At 48.1% G+C, this 22389-nt stretch overlaps 1 protein-coding gene across 3 annotated transcripts in view; it reads right to left on the bottom strand.

Moving 5' to 3' along the window:
* The window catches only part of UBE2O (ubiquitin conjugating enzyme E2 O), a 51874-nt gene extending 29746 nt beyond the window's left edge, over window positions 1-22128 (bottom strand). Inside the window, exon 1 of one of the 3 annotated variants that reach the window (XM_036269175.1) lies at window positions 21650-22128. In XM_036269175.1, the coding sequence (XP_036125068.1) occupies window positions 21650-22066 (417 nt within the window). In that variant the 5' untranslated portion in view covers window positions 22067-22128. Of the gene's footprint in view, window positions 1-13604; window positions 13680-20498; window positions 20693-21649 lie in introns of those variants that run through there. The other 2 variants (XM_036269178.1, XM_036269176.1) reach the window with 2 other exon arrangements.
* Window positions 22129-22389: the final 261 nt, after the last annotated feature.

Below are 22389 nucleotides of genomic sequence, written 5' to 3'. Positions count from 1 at the left end.
GGAAAGATTTCTGATTTCTTTGACATATTTCTGTCCTTCGTTTTCCCTTTCTCTCTTTACAGATGTTTTTATTCTATTTCCTGGGGGTGGGAGGTCTTTGTCAACTCTTTCCCCCTAATATTGTTACTTTCCAAGAATTCTTTCTTGTTCTGACTTTTAGAGTACCCTGTTCTATTTCACTGACAAAATGCTGGCTCTTGTTTCTCTGAGGACATTCACTCTGTGGATTGAGGGTTTCTTCTGTTTGCAGTATCAACTTTGTTTCCTCTGCTACGTCTTTCTCTTTGCTGGCTCTGGTCTCTACCCTACATTCATGTTGAGAGTTTTCTGAATATGTTCAGTGATTCCTACTTAAAAGTGAGTTGATGATCTTTGTGGTGATGAAACAGTTCTGTATCTGGTTTGCTGTGGTGGTCACACGAAACGACACGTGACAAATGGCACAGAACTGCACACACTGTGCGCCAATGCCAGTTTCCCAGGTTTGATACTTTCCGTGGTTCTGTAAGATGTAACCATTGGGGGAAACTGGGTGAAGAGCACAGGGGACAACTCCGTACCACTATTTTGCAACTTCCTGGGCAACTATAGTTATTTCAAAATAAAAAGTAAATAAAGGCAATAGATGCTAGAAGCTTTGAGAACACAGCGAGGGTCACATTGCTTCTGCTCGAAGGACTGCCCAATGCTAGCGGCGGCAGGTCTGTCTGTGACACTGTTCCCTTCCCAGAGAGGGCTCCTCCAATCCTGTGCTCAGGTCTGGTCTCAGCTCTCTGGGAGCAGACAGGGGATAGGGCTGGGACGCCCCCGGAGTGACAGACTTCCATGACCCCCCCTTCAGTGCAGGGCCGTGCTGTCCTTTGCCACACCTGAGGCACTTCCATCTGGAGTCTCTCTGGCTCGATTTGTCCAGAGCATAAACCTCTGCTCTCTCTCGTGGGCAGAGAGGATGAGTATCCTCTGGTTTGCAAAAATGAAGAGGTAACCTGGGGAGTTTAATTTCTCCCTATAAAGACTCTCAATGAAGCCCTCTGTCTTTAGGCCCAAACCTCCCTCCCGCCTTGACGCCGCCCAGGCCTGCAGCCTGCTCTGCAGCACCACGTGTCCACCTGCTCTGCTCTGCTCAGTCTTCGCTCATTCTCCAGCTTTCAAAACTTGAAAGCTCTTCTGTTACTGTCTTCTCTCCCATTCTTTGTCCTCGTGGCTTCATACTGAAAAATGAACATTTTGCTGTCATTCTGGCAGGGTTTCTGCGGGAAGTGGAGGTAAGTGAATGTGTTCCATCTACCACGCTTCCCTACAGTATGCCAGCCAGAGATCTCTGAGCTGCATTTTGCACAGTACGTTCATACAACCATGGGATATATTTGAAGATGGAGAGATGACAATAAGTCAACAAAAAGCAAGAAATCACAAATTCAAAAATTAGAGGTCATTAGTTTCGACGTTCTCCTACTGAATTCCGAGACCAGTTCGCCTTCCGGGCTCCTCTAGCACTGCTATTCTTAGAGCTGAAAGGGTGGGAGGGGAGAGGCAAGCACAGCTCCCTCAGAAACTCCCTCGATCATCTGGAAGGGCCACCTATCTGCTCCTACAAATGGCTTTTGGTTTCAAACGTCAGAGAAACTTTAAATTCCATAAGTTGCGGGGACTGAACCATGACAGAACGGACCCAAGACAAAGTGGGGCTCAGTGTCGTGTGGCAGGTGTGGGTGATCAACACTTCATACACAATATTAAATTAGATTCTTTAATCTTAAACTAAAAACAATCACTGAGAAAGCCACAAAACATAAATAGCAGCACATGTGCCTCTCAGTAGACAGCACCCTGCTTGAGGGCGGAGGATCTGCCAAGTGGCAGTGGCCAGGACACACTCAGAAAACCGGGGCCTCTATTTCCAGGCACAGCAAAGCACCCTCTCACTCATCTCAGCATAACCACATCCTAACCCTGCCAGACGGCTACAGAAACGACTCCGTTACCAAAGTATGTTTCTGTCAATCAACAAGCATGTCATCATCCTACTGCAGAAGAAACATTACAATCCAGACTATGAGAGACAGCCAGAAAAAATAGATGGTATAGGCTCTGCCTCTGAAGACGTACATGGTAGCTGGCAGACTATGGTTCACGTGACTGGCAGATATTTGAAAACTTGCCCGACTGTCCAAGACTTATTTGCACCCCCTTTCCATTCTGGGTGACTGAGGAGCTCCAGATGTACAACAGAAAGAACTCTGCCCCTGGAAGATTTAACTTAAAGCCCTTTCAGTTTAAAAGGGTCTCAAGTCCCCTAAAGCATATTTAAATAGCAAAGAAGGTTAAATCACAACATAATGCAAGATGCCTGGCACTGATCTGATGACACGGATAGGGTGCCCACCACAGAAGGCAGCACCCACCTGGCAGACTCGAAAGGACGGAGAGAAGACCCAAGTGCAGGGTCTAAGTAAGCCAACAAATAACACAATTAAAAAACAGGCATAGGATTTACCTGAAAAGACATTTCTCAAAAGAAGATATACGAATGCCTAGTCAGCACGTTAAAAAGATGCTTGACATCACTGGACATCAGGAAAGTGCACCTCTGTCAGAGTGGGGGGCAGCTCACGCCCACCAGGACGCTCTCATCGAAGACCACCGCTGCCAGTGCGGGGGGATGTGGAGAAAGGGAGCCCTCGCACAGCGCTGATGGGAATGGGAGACGGTGCGACTGCTTCGGGAAAGTTTGGCAGTTGCTCAAAAGGTTAAACATGGAGTCACCATTATTACCCAGCAAGTCCACTCCTGGGAATAATACCCAAGAGAACTGAAAATATACATCCCACACAGAAACCCGTACATGAATGCTCACAGCAGCAATATTCAGTATAGCCCCAAAGAGGAAACCACCCGTGTCCGCCACCACCCCAATGGATCAACAGAATGGCACATCCACACCAGGGAACATTACCTGGGAATGCAGAATGGACACGTGGTACAACATGAAGGGAACCTGGAAACATGCTCGTGAGAGAAGCCTGGCATAGAAGGCCACACAGTTTTCACTTACATGTTTTCACTGACATAAAAAGTCCAGGACAGGCAAACTGTGGACACAGAAAGTGGTCACAGGGGCTGAGAGGAAGGGGAAATGCGACGTGATTGCTAATGGGCCAGGGTTTCTATGGGGTTGATGGAATGTCTTCAATCTAGAGAGTGATGATGGGTGTGCAAATCTTTGAATATACTAAAACCCTTCTAATTGTATACGTTAAAGGGGTAAATTTTTATGGTATGTGAGTTATATCTCAATAAAGCTGTTTTGTTTTTAAGTCAAGTCAGGATAAGCTGCAATTAGCGACAGCCTGGTCTCATGGTATTGAGTAGGAAGTTTTCTTAGCTGTATCTCCTGAATCATAGTGTAAATCAGATTTTACTTTTCAAGCTGAATACCAAAACCTGTTCTCAGGTGTAGTAACCAAATCACCGGGAAACTAAAATCGGCTCTACTAACACCCTCTGCTGCTACTCAGAAACCAGATGGTGTCCTTCTGCGGACTTTTCTTTCCTTAAGTCTTCGTTTCTGACTATTTGTGGCTTCCATCAACCTTAATCTCAATCACTTAGCTGCTCAGGCCTTAGTTCCTCGATTATAACATAAGGGGATCAAACCAAAGCATCCCTCCAGGCCTACCTCCCTGGGCCCAGGCACACCAGAGCCCAGGACACAGCCGGCAGCCATCATCTCGTGGCTGCCTGCACGCAGCAGCTGCAAGTCCCTCCTATTCTGACGTTACAGCACAGAAGAGGAAAGCTTGGGGGTGCGAGGGTCTGTGGGAGAGATGGAGAGGATGGAAACCCCAGCCTGGAGGACACTCCTACCTTGGGAGCCTATAAAGGACGCAGGCATAGTCCCACTCTACGCTATGTCATCTGAGGAATGTCTCAACAGAGCCACAGAAAAGAGACGGGATTCTGAGCGTTGATTTGGATAACACCTCACCCTGGGGAAGGAAGCAGAGCCCACTCTTATGGCATCCATTTGCATTTGGTTGTGGAGGGTCCTTCTACAGTGTAGCCTCTGCTTCTGCAGAGAGTTCCTGGGGAGCCCCAGCCTGAACCCTAACACCTCATGAGCAATTCCCACTGGGCAAAATGCCAAAAGTGGAGTTGAAAGGCACTTAGGATGTTTCTGGGAATGCTTTTAACAAATTCGGTTTTCACGCCTCACACCCCCCCACACACACACAAGGGTCTTTTAACTCAAACATCTGCCTGAGCCCCCACCCCCGTCAGTGGCACCCTCTAACTGCTGAGAAACCCTGCCTAAGAGAAGGCTTAGCAGCAGGCACCAAGGAATAATGAATGGTGACCTACACTACCCCCAACAGCAGAGCAGTCTCTCCCTGAAGTGGCACCAAACTGAACCCAAGTCAACGGTCTAGCATGAAGGGCAACACTTCAGAGAGAAGAAAGGAGAAAATGACATGCCAAGGACAGTGCTGAGGGACGAGACAGACAGTCGTTCAGTGACACAGCACCAGCAAAGAGGAAGGTTAAGACTCTGACCCAGGTTTGCCTGAATCCAGAACACTTATATAGGAAGCTACTATTTACGTTAATAAAAAATATATATATACACACATATGCACACATGCCCATACACACACGTTAGAATATACACAGAACAGAATAGATGTCTGGTCACAGTGGTGGTCTATGGGGAGTGGAAATGGCAGAAGGAGACAAACATTTCACTACACGCTCTTTTAAATCTTTTGTTTTTGTTTTTATTCCTCATCTGAGGATATTTTTCTACTTATCATCAGATAGAGTGGGAGGAAGGGAGAGAGACAGACATAGAGAAACACTGACATGACAGAGCCACATCGACTGGTTGCCTCCTGCATGACCCGACCAGGGCCGGGGACGAACGCAACTGAAGTATGTGCCCTTGACCGAAATCGAACCCACGACTCTTTGGTCCGCGAGCTGGGGTTTTAACCGCTGAGCCAAACCGGCCAGGGCTCTCTTAAACCTTTTGAATGTTGTATGTTATCTGCACATATTATCTATTTAAATATATATAGATACAGACACAGAGATTAAGAGTTAGGTTTAGCCCTGGCTGGTTTGGTTCAGTGGTTAGAGCGTTGGCCAGCAGTCCAGAGAGACCCGGGTTCGGTTCCCACTAAGGGCATGTACCTCAGTTGCAGTTTGTCCCCAGCCCTAGCTGGGGTTGTGCGGGTGACAACCACTTGATGCGTCTCACATCGATGTTTCTCTCTCTCTCCTCCTCCTCCCTCCCTATCTGAAGATAAATGCAAAAATGTTCTCGGGTGAGGATAAAAAAAAAGGTTTAAAATCAGCCTTATGGGGCAAACAAGCTAAATAGCAGTATTTCGCCCTAACCTTGCAATCATATTTACAGTGTGAGCTTCCAAACATGATGGGGAACTAAAGCAGAGCTAAATTACTCTCCAGTTAGTGGTCAAAGGTGATCTCACCCAACTCCCAACACCTGCACCAGAGTCTGCCTACTTGTCTAGCCATGGACACTGAGCCACTGCAGGTCTGTGTGCTGACTCCAAGCCCCGGGCCTGAGCCATCTCCTGCCTCCCTGGCTTACTCAGTGCCTCTAGTTCAACTCTCTGCTCGGGAACACATGCCCTAAGGCACAACAGGCTGGGACACCCCCTGGCACAAGAAGGTTTCTTCTTGGTTACAGCGGAGTATCAGAAAAACGCCCAGTCAGCTGACCTGAGTCCTAGTCCTCTAGAAGCTGCTAACAAGCTGGAGACTCCTTCCTAAGTCACACAACAATCAGCCATCGTGCTGGGAAAACAGGCATTCTGAGACGGAAGAGTAAGTGAGCATCACTTCTGGGGATGACAGTTGGTAAAAAAATCATATCTTAAAAATGTATTCTTACTCCTTGACCCAAGTACTTCCATTTAGGGATGTATCCTAAGAAACTCAAAAATATAGACAAAGATAGTATAAAGTACCAAGTATAAGATGCTATTTACATTATTCAAAGGGGGTGGAGGGGACCGAGGGACCTGGAAACAATGTAACTGGCAGCCTGCTGCAGGGGCAGCAGTGAAGGGAACCTGTGCTCTGCAGCGGACTCCAGCTCTGCCCCCTACTAGCTATGTGACCTCGGTGCGTTACAGGCCTCCTCTCAGTTTTAGTCTATCCCCCTCCAAAATGGGGACACTGAGTAATGTAACACAAGCAAAGCAAGGTTTCACTGCCTGATACTAGCTGGATAAGGGACAGCAATTCCAATCATCTTCCTCTTGGACTGGTTGTACTGTACTCATAACTATCATATTTGCATCCTAAAAAGAAACGAAATCCAATGCAACACCTTAGCCATGGCTGTGTAGTACCACTGGACAGCGGGCAGTGGGGGGGAGCAGGTCTTTCTAGCACGAACACTGATCTGAAAGCACTGCCTGGGTACTGGGGCCACTCAACCCATTTCCCTTCTCCTGGGGCCCATATTTTGACAATTTCTGGCAGTTGTTTACTTAAAACATGGGGGGCGGGTTTAAAAATCTGAACCTATTTACATCAACAGGGTTTTAGAAGGACCTATCATGAGTGAAATTCACAGGTAGTCCCACCCAGGAAAACTAGCACCACAGGGAACAGACTCTTGGGCCCACCCTAGTCTGACTGCTGAAGAATCAACATGAACAAGGGACCCAGGTGATCCCATGCACATCAATCTGCTTTTAAGACGTGCTGGTCTAGATTTCGTTTATCCGTGCCCCCCACCCTCCCGCCCCAAACAGGGGCGATTATATCCATTTTAATAGCTGGTGCTTGATTTCTCCAAAGTAACAGACCTGTCAATAACCACTACAACTCCAGGCTGCGCTCTCCAGACTCTTCCAGAGCCCTGCTGCAGGAGCACAAAGCCCGAGCTGTGGTCCTGGTTCACCTGCAACTGATTTGGTATTCTTTGTCCAACAGAGCCGCCTCATTCTAAAAACTCAACCATCTCCTGCAGTGAGGACTGCATGCTGATCCCCAGGCAGGAGACTCACACGTGAATGTAGGTTTGCCAAATGCTTTCTGCTGGGGCGTCACAGCTGCTCCTCTCGACAGCCCATTAGCCCAATTTGATAAACTGAGGCTCAGAGAGGGGGTGTTCCCACCCCATCTGATAAACTGAGGCTTGGAGAGAGGGTGTTCCCACCAAGGTGTTGAAGTTACTACAGGCGCTACAACTCTGGTGGCTTCTGACTGGGAAACTGGTGCTTTTTTTCCAGGTCACTCAGAGCCACAGTGTTAAGGACCTGAAGCACAGCTGTAGTGACAACTGGGGAGACTTTCTGTTGGCTTCCCAAGACGCAGCTTCCCAGCACTTATTCCAGCCCACAGTCCTGGGGAGCCTGTGGCCAGCAGCGTGTCTGTTTCTGCTGGGTTTTAACACCTCAACCACCAGAGACACCAGCCCTAGTAGCCCACTGAACTCAGACAGTGCCTGGGAGCTTCAGGAGGGAAGCTGCTGAAATAGTAAGCTAGGATACGGTGTATTTTGATTAATCTGCTCTTCTTCATATTAAGATGCCCACATGTCCCAGTGCTGGAGTGACTGTTCATAGTGCTCTGGGAAGAGCCTGGCTTGGGCAGTAAATCCCATGGTCAACCTACCAGTACCCTAAGGGGGGATGCCAGCTGGCTAGGGGCACACACCACCCCAGCGCAGACCATGAGGCGTCTGGGAAAAGGCTAAGAATACATCATAGGGAAGCAGGAGGGATCTGGTCATTCACTGAAACACTTCCCACGACTCCACATGTGAGCCATACAGAACGTACACTTTTACAGAGATCTCTGTTGTTCAAGAAGCTTCCAGTCGGGGCACAGAGGATCCAAGAGTGCCGTCTAAGTGCAGTGGGGTGTTAGAGGCAAGGAACAGCACCACTGAATTGGGGAAGCAGATTAGCTGGAGTCAAGGAAAGAGACAGGAGGTAAAGCATGAAACACAGGTGAGGAGCCTTGAATGCCCAGCTAAGACCTGACAAGAGGCTGGGTCCTGACCCAGTCCAGGCCATTATTTGGGAGAGAGGTCAACCTGCAGTGCTATACACAGGGCTGAAGGAAGGTCTAGGAAGGGGGACCAGGAGAGATCCACCCAGGCACAAGACAGTCGGAGATCAAACCAATGTTGTAGGAAGAAAACATTGAGGATATAAGAGGCATTCTGAACAAAGATTTGATGTCAAACTAGATTAGAGGCCTGACACCAAAGGTACACATCAAAAGAGAAAAAAGACAAATTGTACTTCATGAAAATTTAAAAATATTATGCAGCAAAAGACTATCAACAGAATATAAAGGAAACCCACAGATTGGGAGAAATATTTGCGACTTATATATCGATAAAGAATTAACATCCAGAATATACAGAGAATTCCTAAAACTCAACCACCAAAAAAACCAAACAACTCCATTCAAAAACGGGCAAAGCACTTAAATACACATTTCTCCAAAGATATGCAAGTGACCAACAAGCGTGTGAAAAGATGTCCAACATCACTAATCATTGGGGAAATGCAAATCAAAGCTACAGTGAGATACCACTTCACACCCGATAGGACGGCTACTATAAAAAAAATAGAAAATGACAAATGCTGACAAGATGTGGAGAAAACAGAGCCCTTGTGCACTGTTGGTGGGAATGTGAAATGGTGCGGCTGCTGTGGAAAACAGTATGGCAGCTCCACAGAAACATAAAAACAGAATTAGCATATGAGCCAGCCATTCCACTGCTGTGTACACACCCAGAAGTATTCCTAGCACACCCGTGTTCATAATAGCACCATGCACACTAACTAAAACATGGAAGCAACCCAATGTCCATCAACAGATGAACAGAAAAGCAAAAAGTAGTACATACACACAACAGAATATTACTCAGCCTTTAAAAGTAAGTAACTTCTGCCCAGCCAGTGTAGCTCAGTAGACTGAGCTTCATCCCATGGACTGAAAGGTCCCAGTTCAATTCCTGGTCAGGGCACATGTCCAGTTTGCAGGCCTGATCCCCAGTAGGGAGTGTGCAAGAGGCAGCCAATCGATGTTTCTGTCTCACATCAATGTTTCTTTCTTTTTTTTTAATTTTTAAAAATGGAATGATTAATATTTGACAAATTACAATAATTTCTGATTACAGCAAAAAAGTTTTCTTGTGAGAATCACTATAAAGTTATAATGTAAATACATTTTTTAAATATGACAAGGCATATAATGTCCTTTATAGACAATTCATCATTTATCCATCAGATAATGTCAAATGCACCTATACTTATTCAACTATGTATGATTCTTTTGAGGAAAAAGAGCTATGATTCTTTTGAGGAAAAAGAGCCAGATCAAATACATCATTAAGGAAAAATATATACTAGACCACGAAGCCTACTGAGGACAAAGGCCGTTATTTTACATATTTTTAGTTCCCCAGTTTCTGACGGGTTCTCAGTCTAGTTTCTCAGTTGATGAGTAGCAAATTGATTTACTGGTTAAATTAGCAACTATGGAAACATATATGTCTGACAACAGTATAAAATAAATGGGTAATTTACCAGAAACTGGCTTCTAGATTGTAATTTCAATGACCCCGAAACAACATGATTTAATACCAAATGTTTAAACACCCATTATAATTGCTAACCTGTGAAATCAGCATTATTTATATCTATCTGAGTAGCTATACAACACTCGATTTTTTTTAAAGGAGTAAAATCCCAAAGAATAAGGGAGAGACTACTAATTAAAGGTCATGTTTACTAATCCAGCACAATTCCAGTCGTGGGACCTCCCAAGCAGCTGGAAGGAGGAAGGAAAGAGGTGAGGATGTTGGAAAAGTAAGGATGAACAGTTCTTAACTTGCGGCCCCATTTGTGCTCGAAGCAACACAGGATTTAGCAAAGGCTGATACCAGACACTAAGAGGGAAGCTTTGGTCAGGCGTACAGGAGGCCTGGGGAAGAGTAAAGCCAGGGTTTCCTGGAGGCAGTGCTGCAGTTGGCCTCATGTCTAAGGGGTTTCTTCTTGGCATCCAAGTCCTTTTTCATTTCAAGTTCTTTAGCCAGGTTTGGTATGTCTTAATTCTGAGCCAGAACTGCCAAAGTAAATCCAGGCAGGAACTGGAGCAAGATGTCAGCGGAGAGAGAGCAAAGGGTGGTAGCAGCTCCATGGGCCGTTCCTCTCCTGCCTCCCTCTCTCTTACTCTCTAAAAAATCAATTTAAAAAAAATTATTTTTAGAAAGGAAGGAGCCTGGCCAGGGTGGCTCAATGGTTGAGCATCGACCCATGCACCAAAGGTCACCGGTTCGATTCCCAGTCAGGGCACGTGCCCAGGTTGTGGGCCAGATCCCCAGTGGGGGGCGTGCAGGAGGCGGCCAGTCGATTTTATTATGGATGTTTCTCTCTCTCTCTCTGTCCTTTCCTCTCTCTTTCTAACATCAGTAAAGAAAAAGAAACTCTAACACATGCTACAACATGGATGAAGCTTGAGGATATACTCCATGTGAAATAAGCTAGTCATAAAGAGATAAATACTGTACAATTCCACTTATAAGAAAAGGTACCTAGAGTAATCAAAATCATAGAGAAAGAAAGTAGAATGGTGGTTGTCAGGGGCCGGGCAAGGGAGAATGGGGAGGGGTGGCTGTTTTTTAATGGGTAGAAGGTTTGAGTTTTACAAGACAAAAAGTCAAGGAGATGGGTGGAGGTGATGGCCGCACAACATTAGGAATGTATTTAATACCACTGAACACTGCCCTGGCCGATTTGGCTCAGTGGTTAGAGCATCGGCCTGCGGTCCAGAGAGACCCGGGTTCGGCTCCCGCTAAGGGCACGTACCTCGGTTGCAGTTTGTCTCCGGCCCTAGTTGGGTCGTGCGGGTGGCAGCCACTCGATGTGTCCCTTTCACATCAATGTTTCTCTACCCCACCCCCCACTCTATCTGAACAAAAAATGGAAAAATGTCCTCGGATGAGGATTAAAAAAACCAACGAACACTTACAAATGGTTAGGGTGGTAAATTTGATGTGTATTTTAACACAATAAAAATAACTTTTTTATTTTTATTTTTTTAATCCTCATCTGAGGATATTTTTCCATTTATCTTCGGAGGGAGGGAGGGGGGGGGGAGGGAGGGAGAGGGAGGGAGGGAGAACATCGAAACATCGATGTAAGAGGGACACATCGACTGGCTGCCTCCCACACAACCCCAACCAGGGCTGGGGATGAACTGCAACTGACGTTCGTGCCCTTGACAGGAATCAAACCCAGGACTCTTTGGTCTGAGGGCCAACATTCTAACCACTGAGCCAAACTGGCCAGGGCTAAAAATACTTCTTTAAAGAAAAAAATGCTAGCCTAGCCAGTGAGGCTCAGCGGTTGAGTGTCGACCCACGGACTAAGAGGTCCCTGTCTGATTCCCGGCCAGGGCTCATGCTCAGGTTGCAGGCTCAATCCCCAGTAGGGGGGTTGCAGGAGGCAACCAATGGATGTTTCTCTCTCATCAATGTTTCTCTCTCTCTCCCCCGCTCCCTAACTCTCTGAAAATCATTAAAACAAAGAAAAAGAAAAAAAATATTAGACTGAGGTTCCAAGGAGGTCAAAATTTATTTTATTTATTTTTTCCCTTTATTGATTTTAGAGGGAGAGGGAGTGAGAGGGAGAGAGAGAGAGAAACATCAATGACAGAGAACATCAACTGGCTACCTCCTGCATGCCCCTCACTGGGGATCGGGCCCACAACCTGGGCATGTGTTCTGATTGGGAATCGAACCAGTGATTTCTTGGTGCATGGGTCGATGCTCAACCACTGAGCCACACCGACCGAACAAGGAGGTCAAATTTAAATGATGGCAAATGTTCTGATTTTAGAAGACACAAGCTTGAGTATGTAGAGGTGAGTGTCATCACACCTGCTACCAAGTCACCGATGGCTCAGGAGAGAGATACTCACATACACTTCCATACACAGAAAGCAAATATGGCAGAATGTCAACTGCTGGCTCATGAAGGTTGGTAATTAGTAACCACTGGCCAAGTCTTTCAACTTTTCTCTGCATTTGAAAATTTCTCACAATAAAGTTAGAAGAAGAAATGTTTAGATCTGGTCGGTCTGACTCAGTGGTTAGAGCATTAGCCAAAGGACCAAAGGGTCATAGGTAGGTTCCTGGTTAAGGGCATGTGCCTGGGTTGCAGATTCGATCCCCAGCCCCAGTCAGGGTTGTACAGGAGGAAACCAATCAATGTGTCTCTCTCACACTGATGTTTCTCATTCTTTCTCTTTCTCTTTCTCTCCCTCTCCCTCCCTCCCTCCCTTCCTCTCTATCTAAAAATTAATAATAATAATTTTTAAAAATCTTCAGTGAGATTAACAAGAAAAATTTTTAGAAAGTTCCACAGACTTGGGGATGGGGAGTCCTTACAGTCCTCAGACCTCCCACCACAAAGCCTGAGGCTCTAGAGGATGCAACAGAGCTCCAGTAAGCACTGGGAATTCTATGGAAGCATGGGGTCATCTAAATGCAGTCCCAGCTGCAGCAGGAGTGGACCAGAGCACTGAAGACAGACAGGAAGGGAGGAGAGACGAGGGCTCAGGCCTTTGGAAGAGTCTCACAGGAAGAGGTAAAAGGAAAAAGACAAAAGGCAAAAGAAAAAATCCAGTACAGCCTGATAAATAGAACCCAAAGGAAGAACGTTTCCCCTACAAGAGAGGATCAACCATATTAACCAGCCTGATGGGTCAGAGACAAAGACTGAGAAAAAGTAAATACAGTGCCTGGGAATTCACTAATCTTTGGTGACCTTCAGGAGGTCATACACGGAGGTGTGAGAGGCCAGATGGGATGTGCAGGACATGAGGACATGGAGGCAGACACCCCTTCCCACCCTCAGGTTGCTGGGACGCCTCCTTCCCCACCAAGCACGGTGAGGGTGGGGAGAAAGATGCTTTCTTCTTTGGCTTGAAGATGATATCATCAACCTTCGGGGCCCTCAGACTCCCTTAAGTAATTAAACAGTCAGAGCAGACAAATATGGGGCCGCTTTCAGCATGGGGTCTGTCAGGTCCTGATGTTCCCGGAAGCCACAAGAGACACAGATGTATGTCCGTGGTCCTTCCCATCCACACTTAGGGGGCTAGCAAGTCAGCCCCGTGTTTATGCCCATCCTGACAGCCCCACCAGCCCTCCTCACAGCAGCATCTCCCACAGAAAGGAGCAAGAAGAAAACGAGGAGGAAGCCTCACCAGCTCTGAGGAGCAGGATGCAAATGAAGACGGCTCTTTGTGAGACTGCGGGAATTCCTCCTGTTCACTGGGATTTTAATTGTATTGGTGGATGGAACTGACTGCTCCCCCCTCTTTTTTAGCACTACTCAGTACCTTGGATGTAAAATTTTTTAACTGTCATAGTTAGACTGAATCTTCACCAGATATAGCTCTGCTCTTAATTTAAACCAAAAGTGACCTGCTATGTGTCTTCTTATTCCTTTGACTGAGTTGCAGAAAACTAAATGTTTCGGTCTCTCAAAATATGCAAACAAATCAAAAACCCCTCAACCAAATATTCAACAAGATTTTACCCAAAAAGGATATTCAGTCCAGTGTTTACCACCTGAGTACTTCTGAACATAGTATATCATTTAGCTCAATGTCTAAATCATAAAAACTTGCACTTCACAATCCTGCTTCCGAAGAACACAGCATACTGTGGGTAAAACTGTCCAAAAGATCCATCCAACACAGTCAGCCGGGTCGGAGGGTGTGAAATCCTCACCGCACAGCTCAGCTGAAGAGCGAAACAAGGGCAAATAACGTTGGAGTAGATAAATCCAGAGGGTTATCCATTAACATGATTCAATTTTACTCCGAACTACAAAACATTTCAGTAAGCATTTGCTCCTGCCTGTCTGTAACCACACACGTCGGGTGGCTCCTAACAGAGTCCCCTGAGGCTGGCGGAAATGTCAGAAACAAGCGATTCGCAAGGTGCACTCCCGCTCAATAGCTGCATATGTGGATGCGGCAGCATTAAAACCTCGACCTTCTCAGGACTTGGCAAGAGGAGCCTCAAGGAGGAGCTCCAGTTAAAACAGCAAAACCCTAGTAAATGTAAGTGGCAGCATTTTGTAAATGAAAAAGCGCTTTCTATGTGCAGGGCCCTGACTGCCATTTCCCCCGAGAGTATGCATTTAAATGAGCGCCCTCCCACCCCTTCCAGAACAGGCTAGCCTCGGGCAGAGAAGCTCTGAAAGCGCCCATCAGTCAGAATCACGTGGGGTGAAAACTACAGGATGGCTCTTTAAAAGAGAACCCCGCGTCACAGAAACTGCCCTAAATCCAGCTCTGAGGGGACCACAGAGGCAGCTGACACCAATCGTGTGCCTGCACTGCTGAGACGCATTCACACTGCACTCGAACCACAGCCCAGAGAAGCTCCACCAGATTCCACGAGGCCTGTGGGTAAAGTAAAATAGTAAAAAAGAGAGAAAAGGTTCCTCTTGACAGAACAGGAAAATGAAAAAGAGAAAAGCAGGGATGAAAGCAAAGCAGGGATGGGGAGAGTACAAAAAAGACCTTTAATGTCCTCAAGCAAAAATGAGTGGAGAGAACAGGCCGGTTTGGCTCAGCGGTTAGAGCATTGGTCCCATGAACCAAAGGGTCTCGAGTTCAATTTCAGTCAACAGCACATTCTTGGGCTGTAGGTTTGATCCCCGGTCATGACTGCATGTGGGAGGCAACCAATCTATGTGTCTCTCTCACACTGATGCTTCTCTCTCTCTTTCCCTCCCTTCCACTTTATCTAAAAAAAAATATCAATGGAAAAGTGAGGATTAACACACACACACACACACACAGAGTGAAGAGCACACAAAGACACAGTCAACTTCAGAGCTACTGAGAGGGAAGGAACTGGAACTGAGCCGGACTCAGCTTCTCTCCAAGGAGTCCTCCTGACTCTGTCTCCTGACTCAGCATTCTCAGCGGGAGGTCTGACAACAGCTGCCAGAGAGGGAACAGGGGGTCTCTGCAGGTGGGAAGTCAAGGTGGATTCCCTACCACTGGCCATTTCCAAAACAACACAGATTTGATTTGCTCCAGGAGGTGGAGACGGAAATAAACCAGTGTTGGTCAGACTCAGAGGCTGCTTTCATTCAACATCAAGGGGCGTTTACAGATTCTCCAAAAGTAAAATGTGTTTTTGACAGTTATTTTGAAAATGGCTGAGGGGCCAGGGAGGGAAGCTGTGGAAGAGAAAGCAGCACAGCACAAGTGCGAATACAGTGCTTCTGCCGCACTGCACAGTGACCTCCCTCCCTCCAGGCCGCTGGTCCTTCCTCCCCTCCCAACACCCTGCTCCCTCCTGTCTCCTCACCTGTGCTCACTCCTGCTCCACTAAGCTTTCCAGGTGTTGAAAGAATGGGTGATTCATGTCAACCACAAGATTTGTGCCTCTGTTTTGATCAGGGTATTCAGACATTCTAATGATCTATAAATCCTGAACTTAAACATTGTTAGGTGAGGGCAAACTATATTTACTTCAACTTGTATTCGGGTTACTTCACTTATTAGCATTGTGACATTGGAGAAGTTACTTAACCTCTCTGTTCCTCAGTCTCCTCCTCTAAAACATGAGGATAATAACTACTTAATTCACAGGGTCATGGTGGGTATTGAGTAACACACATAAAGCATGTAGAGTATCTGGCACATAGCAACACTATACAATGTTTGTCCTTATTACTACCTTAAAATACAAAAACAACATTCTATCATCCTTATAATTCATAATCTCATTACCTGTCTTTTGGGAATTTCAAAAGATGCCTTCAGATTCTGGAAAATATACATACTTATATATTCATTCCATCCCCCACCTGGAGGCTGGTGGAGTTTAGCAGGTATTACTTTAATGTGCATTACTGAATTTCTTCTTTTTTTTTAATCCTCATCCGAGGACATTTTTCCATTCCTTGTACAGACAGAGTGGGAGGGAGAGAGAGGAAGAGAGAGAGGGAAACATCGATGTGAAAGGGACACATCGAGTGGCTGCCACCCGCACGACCAACCAGGGCCGGGGACAAACTGCAACCGAGGTACGTGCCCTTAGCGGGAACCGAACCCGGGTCTCTCCGGACCGCAGGCGGACGCTCTAACCGCTGAGCCAAACCGGCCAGGGCCTGAATTTCTTATAAAGTAACAGAGAAGCGAAGTTCATGAGCATTTATAGAAGAGGTGTAATCAAGAGCTCAAATCTGTAATCCACCAGGTCACAAGCAGCAACACGATCAATTAGCAACTGGTGCCTCTTTGGTGTAGCACCCCGTGAGAGACGGAAGTGATCTCCTGAAGGGAGGGGCTGGTTCTGTGTGATGGACATTGGGACGGTATCTGCTGATAGCCAACGGTATCTGTGGATAGCCAAGTGGCTGCCCCAGGCACCACCCACCTACACTTCTGGTTATCCCACCTGTGCAGACTCACTTCAGGGGCTAAACAGACAGGCCTTGTGTTTTACTGCAGGGAGAAACTGAGGCAGTGAGTAGGCCAAGGTCATTCAGAGTAGGTGACAGCCAGGAAGAGCACCCAAGGGTTTTCACGTCCAATCACAGGACATAAACACACACCCCTCATCTGATGAAAGTGCCCTTGAGTCAAGAGACAAGCTGGACAGAGGCACCATGAAAGCGAGGCCCAGGAGCTAGAAGGGGAAACCAAAGGACAAAGAATAAAATCACAGAACAGCTCTAAGAGTCTATAAGTGCTGTGATCCTATCTGAATAGAATACAATTAGACGCACTTAGCCCTGCATCTTGGGTAACCTTACATAACTTCTTCCTATTATTTCATTTAAAACAATTGTTTTTGCCCTGGCCAGCGTTGCTCTGTGGTTAGAACGTTGGCCCGCGCACCAGAGGGTGATGGGTTCAATTCCCAGTCAAGGGCACATACCTTGGTTGCAGCTTTGATTCCCAGCCCTGATCAGGGTGCATGCGGAGTCAACCAATCAATGTGTGTGTCTCTCTCTCCCCCCTTTCCTCCTTTCCACTCTCTCTAAAAATCAATGGAAAAAATATCCTCAGGTGAGGATTAACAACAACAAAAAAAGTACAATTGCATTTAATGGGTCCAGTACCTGGTCAGGTGAGGCAAGCAAACTTCACATGCTATGATGTTACACCTAAATAGCTTTCTCTATGGAAATGCTGGCCTGAGCAGAAGCCAAAAATAAATCGAAAAGCCAATTCCTGAGGGACCTGTCATCAGAGATGTTTTACACACGTGCGCATGCACACACACACACGCCGCCTTGCAAAAAGCTGGGTGATTACAGACACGGCTTTAATTTAAAGACATTAAATCTCAAACCAGCTGAGACCCTAAATGTTATGGCAACTTAAAGCAAAAGAGCACACAAGAGTGGGAGAACTAAAGCATGAACAGGAAGCCCAAACATGGGCGGAAACATGGCCGTCGGCTCTCTTCCCCACAGGGTGGGGCATTCTGCCCAACCACAACAGGTGAAGGCCAGAAAGACCCACCATGCTAGCCAGTGCTCAAGAAGGTAAAGAGGATGTCGGCATTTGGCTTTATTCAGAAACTTTACTCAAGAGACAACCACTAATGGGGAGGAGCAAGTCTCAGAGAAGGAGATCTATGGCCAAATGGGGAAAGTTTCCAGTGGATAAATCAGCTATCTTGCTGAGGGCTCAGGAGTGAGGAAAGGCTTCTTTCAACTCCTACAAAGGCTTACCCTTGGCTGCTGGAACTTCAGGAACCAGACCATAAATTCCACAGTTTTAAGAAAAAAATTCATATTTTATTTCTGTTGATTAAATTTATAGAAGTGGCCAGGAGGAGGTAGGACTCATGGCCAGTCTCTTCACCCCTCTTTTTGAAATTTGTTCATCAAAAAGTTAAAAGAGCCCTGGCCAGTTTGGCTCAGCGGTTAGAGCGTCGGCCTGCGGTCCGGAGAGACCCGGGTTCGGTTCCTGCTAAGGGCACGTACTTCGGTTGCAATTTGTCCCCGGCCCTGGTTGGTCGTGCGGGTGGCAGCCACTCGATATGTCCCTTCACGTCGATGTTTCTCTCTCTCTCTCCCTTCCTCTCTCTCCCTCCCACTCTATCTGTACAAAAAATAGAAAAATATCCTCGGGTGAGGATAAAAAAAAAGTTAAAAGAAATTAAGAAACGAACATTAAGCCTTTACTCCTCACCCACCAAATTAACACGAAAACTACAAAAATACTCCATAGCTTACTACTCCACATTAAAACGACACTATTTTAAAAATTCCAGCCCTGGCCGGTTTGGCTCAGCGGTTAGAGTGTTGGCCTGCGGTCCAGAGAGACCCGGGTTCGGTTCCCGCTAAGGGCATGTACCTCGGTTGCAGTTTGTCCCCGGCCCTGGTTGGTCGTGCAGGTGGCAGCCACTCGATGTGTCCCTTCCACATTGATGTTTCTCTCTCTCTCTCTCTTCCTCTCTCTCCCTCCCACTCTATCTGTACAAAAAAATGGAAAAATGTCGAATGAGGATGAAAAAAATGAATAAATTTTAAAAAATAATAAAAATTCCAATAGGTGCCCGGCTGGTGTGGCTCAGTGGTTGAACATCAACCCATGCACCAAGAGGTCGCCTGTTCGATTCCTGGTCAGGGCATATGCCCAGATTGTGGGCCTAATCCCCCATGTGGGGCAAGCAGGAGGCTGCCAATCGATGTTTTCTCTCATCGATGTTTGTATCTCTGTCCCCCTCTCCCTTGTTTCTCTAAAATCAATAAGGAAAAAAAAAATTCCAATTGGTGCCCTGGCCAGTGTGGCTCAGCTGGTTGACCATCACCGCATGCACCAAAAGGTCACCAGTTCAATTCCCGGTCAGGGCACAGGCCCAGGTTCAATCCCGGGTTGAGGTATGTTTAGGAGGCAGCCAATTGATGTTTCTCTCTCTCTCTCTCAAATCAATAAAAACATATTTTTAAAAAATTCCAATAGGTGAAAACTTCAAAAAGAAATGTTTCCCAAGACTGTTACTACATTATTCTACCAATAACTGGGTTCTCAAATCTCATAACCACATTAGTGATGGGGGAGACATCAGAACCTAAATCAGCGGTTCTCAACCGGTGGGTCACGACCCCTTTGGAGGTCACACGACCCTTTCACAGGGGTCGCCTAAGACCATCGGAAAACACATATTTCCCGAGACACTGCTCCTCTATCCATCTCCAGGCGGGCCCGCCCACATTCAGCATGAGGAACTGCATTGAAGGGTCACAGCATTAGGAAGGTTGAGAACCACTGAGTCCTAAGTGCTCTGTCGTGGCCTCATGGTCTTCCCTTATAGCATGCTGCCACCTCGATGGATTTATATGGAATTGGAAGCAAGAAGGAAAATCTTCCTAAATCACAGTGCTGCAAGCAAGGACCCACCCGACCACTCTAGTCGGTGGCCAGGAACAAAGTAGGGACACGTTCAGCTGACCAAGGTCACCTGTGCCTATGGCTCATGGTAACAGAGAGCTACCTGTCAGGAATAAATTTTCTCCCCACACAAACCTTCTCATGTCTTAAAGGAAGAACTGGGTCCTGCCATCCATACAGGGGCATGCCACCACTTCCTAGACTCCCTCCACCCCTTGGCTTTGGCTAAACCTGGGGTCTACAGAAACTACAATGGCAAAAGAAAACACCACCACCAGAGTCACTGAGGATTTCAACCAATTTAAAGCAAGTCACAAGAGGGCAGCTTCAAAATGTATCCAAGCTGGCCTAAAGCTATTTTCTGTTTAGTTCAAAATGGGCATTTTAAGTCAAACTCTGTATAACTACACACGGTGGGCGGGGGGAGGCAGAGGGAACATAACTGTAAACAAAGTTAACCACCAAAATCAAGATGAACAGGAGCAACTGATAAACATGGCAGCTCCCAGTGGCAAGCTGGGCCTGCTCCCTGAGCCTCGGGGCCAGAGGCCATGACTGAGCCCAGGAAGCTGCATTCCAGAAGTCACAGACTTCTAGAGAAGTGGGTTAAGAAAAACTTTTTTTTTTTTAAAAGAGGCAGTTTTTTGTTTTCAATATTTTTTTCTTTATTGATTTTAGAGGGAGAGATAGAAACATTGATGAGAGAGAACATCGATGCCGCCCTCCTGCACACCCCGCATTGGGGAACGGGCCCACAACCTGGGCATGTGCCCTGACCAGGAATCGAACTGGTGACCTCTTGGTGCATGGGTGGACATTCAGCCACTGAGCCACACCGGCCGGGCAAGGGAAAGACATTTTTTAAAGAGCCCATCGGAAGACACGGGCAACCATCTGGTAGCGAGACAGTGCACAAACAGTACACGGAGCAAAAGTCTCTTTCCGACAAAACAATACTGGTGGTAGTTTTTAACACTACTCTGCTCCAAAAAGTAGTCTTTTCCATGTACTTTTACACTTATCATTTTCTCTTGAGCAGAGAAGCCATCACCTACCTGACTTGCATTTCTCCGAGGGGAAGCGGGGGTCCTGTGTGTAGATCTGTGTTTGTGGGTGCATGAGCACCAGCAAGCCCTCACCACAGACCCGTCTGTAATGTGGCATGACGCCCCATTCCTGTCGCCTTTGCCTCCCAGTGTGTGAGAAACCCAGATTCACTTCTGAAGTGCCCTCTCAGTCCCAGGCAGCTAAAACAACCCAGCCCTGATTCTTGCTGAGAAATGTTTTCACACAGGGGAGTAGGAGGAGGACGTGAAGAAGGGGTGAAAGATACAGGGTTGCATGTGCGTGTGAAACACTGATAAGCATTCACACTCAGGAAAACAAGACATGAAAAGCCACCAAACCAATCCTGGTTCAAGGTTTCAGGTTTCTGATGATAAACCCCTGGGTTTGGTAAAACTGCAATATCACCAGCCTCACCGAAATACTTTATGGGAGTCTTATGTTTGCTTCACAGCCTCAGGTCAAGAAAAACCCCTTCAGGTCCCCAAATGGGAGGCTATCCTCCATCCATGGCTCCATAGTATTTTTCCCCCCAAGAAGTCCAGCTGTACTTAGGAGGCATCAATCCCAGGCGCAGCTGTCACATCCCCCTCCCCCAGTACTATTAATATCCCGGCTCTGATCGTTAGTGATTTTACTCACAAAGTTCCCCGCAGCAATTCAAATGCGGCAACAAAGTCAAACCAAAAGGGGTTCGGTGACTTCACCCAGACTAGCGCATTCCGCAAGCCCGTGAACTTCCCGGGTTCGTAAGTCGCGGGGTTTCCACCTGCCCACTGCCCCTCCCTGCGCCGACCCGGCTCGGCCTTCCCTTCTGGACGCACCAAACGCCGCACTGGTGTGATGCCCGGCGCGCCTCGGAGCCCGAGGAGTCCCCCGCGGCGGGGACCCCGCACATAACCTTGAGGCCCACACCACAGCACAGCATGGCTCCGAGGTCCCTTCGCGGGGTGGAGCCCGGGGCGCGGTGGCCCGGGGCTGGTGCAATGACTTTGCACGGGAGCGTCCCCTCCGCCGGGGCTTGTCCTCCCACCTCGGCCCACTGCAGCAGCACCGCACGGACGGCGCCTCGCCGGCCCTCCCTCCCGGCCCGGCGTCTGGCCGGTAGGTGCCCTGCTCAGCCCCCGGCCCGGCCGCGCACCTTGGTCTCCTTCACGTGCTGCTTGACGCCCTCCGGGTACCACTGGACGCGCACGTAGCCGCGGCGCAGCGGGCTGGCCCGGCCCTCCTCGTGGCCCGCGCCCCCCGCCTCGGAGCAGCCCGAGCTCCCGCGGCCCTCCTCCTCGCCCTCCGAGTCCGAGTCCTCGCCGTGGATGAGGCGCACCAGCCCGAAGTGCACCGAGCCGCGGTAACGGCCCGACACCAGGTCGTGAGAGAACAGCAGGCGCTGCGAGCCGGCTTCGGGGCCGGAGTCCGAGGGCGGCCCGGAGGCCGAGTCCGGGGCGGGCGCCGGGGTCGGGGCCGGGGCTGCGTCCGGGGTCGGGGCCGCCTCTGGGGCCGCGGCCGGGGCCTGGGTGGGAGCCGGAGCTGCAGGCGCGGGCGCTGCGGTTTCCGCCATAACTGCTCTGCGCGAGTCTCCGGCGGCGGCGGCAGCGGCGGCGGCGGCGGCCGAGACACGGGGAGGCGGGGCCAGCCGGCGCCGGGGGCGGGGCCACAGCGCGCTGACGTGGCCCTACGTGCCGCCGTCGTCAGGGACCCGAGATGCGGTTGCTAGGAGTTACCGCCTTGTCGCTAGGGGACGCTGGAGATGCTGCAGGGAGCGGGGGTAAAGCGTGGACTCCACGAGGGAGGGGCGGGGCCAGAGGGGATAAAAGCAGAGAGAGAGGGGGAAGGGGTGGAGACCAGGGTGGAGGAAGTGTAGTGGTCACCAAAGAAAAGGGG

This window comes from Molossus molossus, unplaced genomic scaffold (assembly GCF_014108415.1).
Source record: "Molossus molossus isolate mMolMol1 unplaced genomic scaffold, mMolMol1.p scaffold_m16_p_19, whole genome shotgun sequence".
In the NCBI taxonomy this organism is placed as follows: Eukaryota; Metazoa; Chordata; class Mammalia; order Chiroptera; family Molossidae; genus Molossus; species Molossus molossus.
The sequence above is the reverse complement of the archived record's forward strand: the minus strand, read 5'-3'. Positions and strand labels throughout refer to the sequence as shown.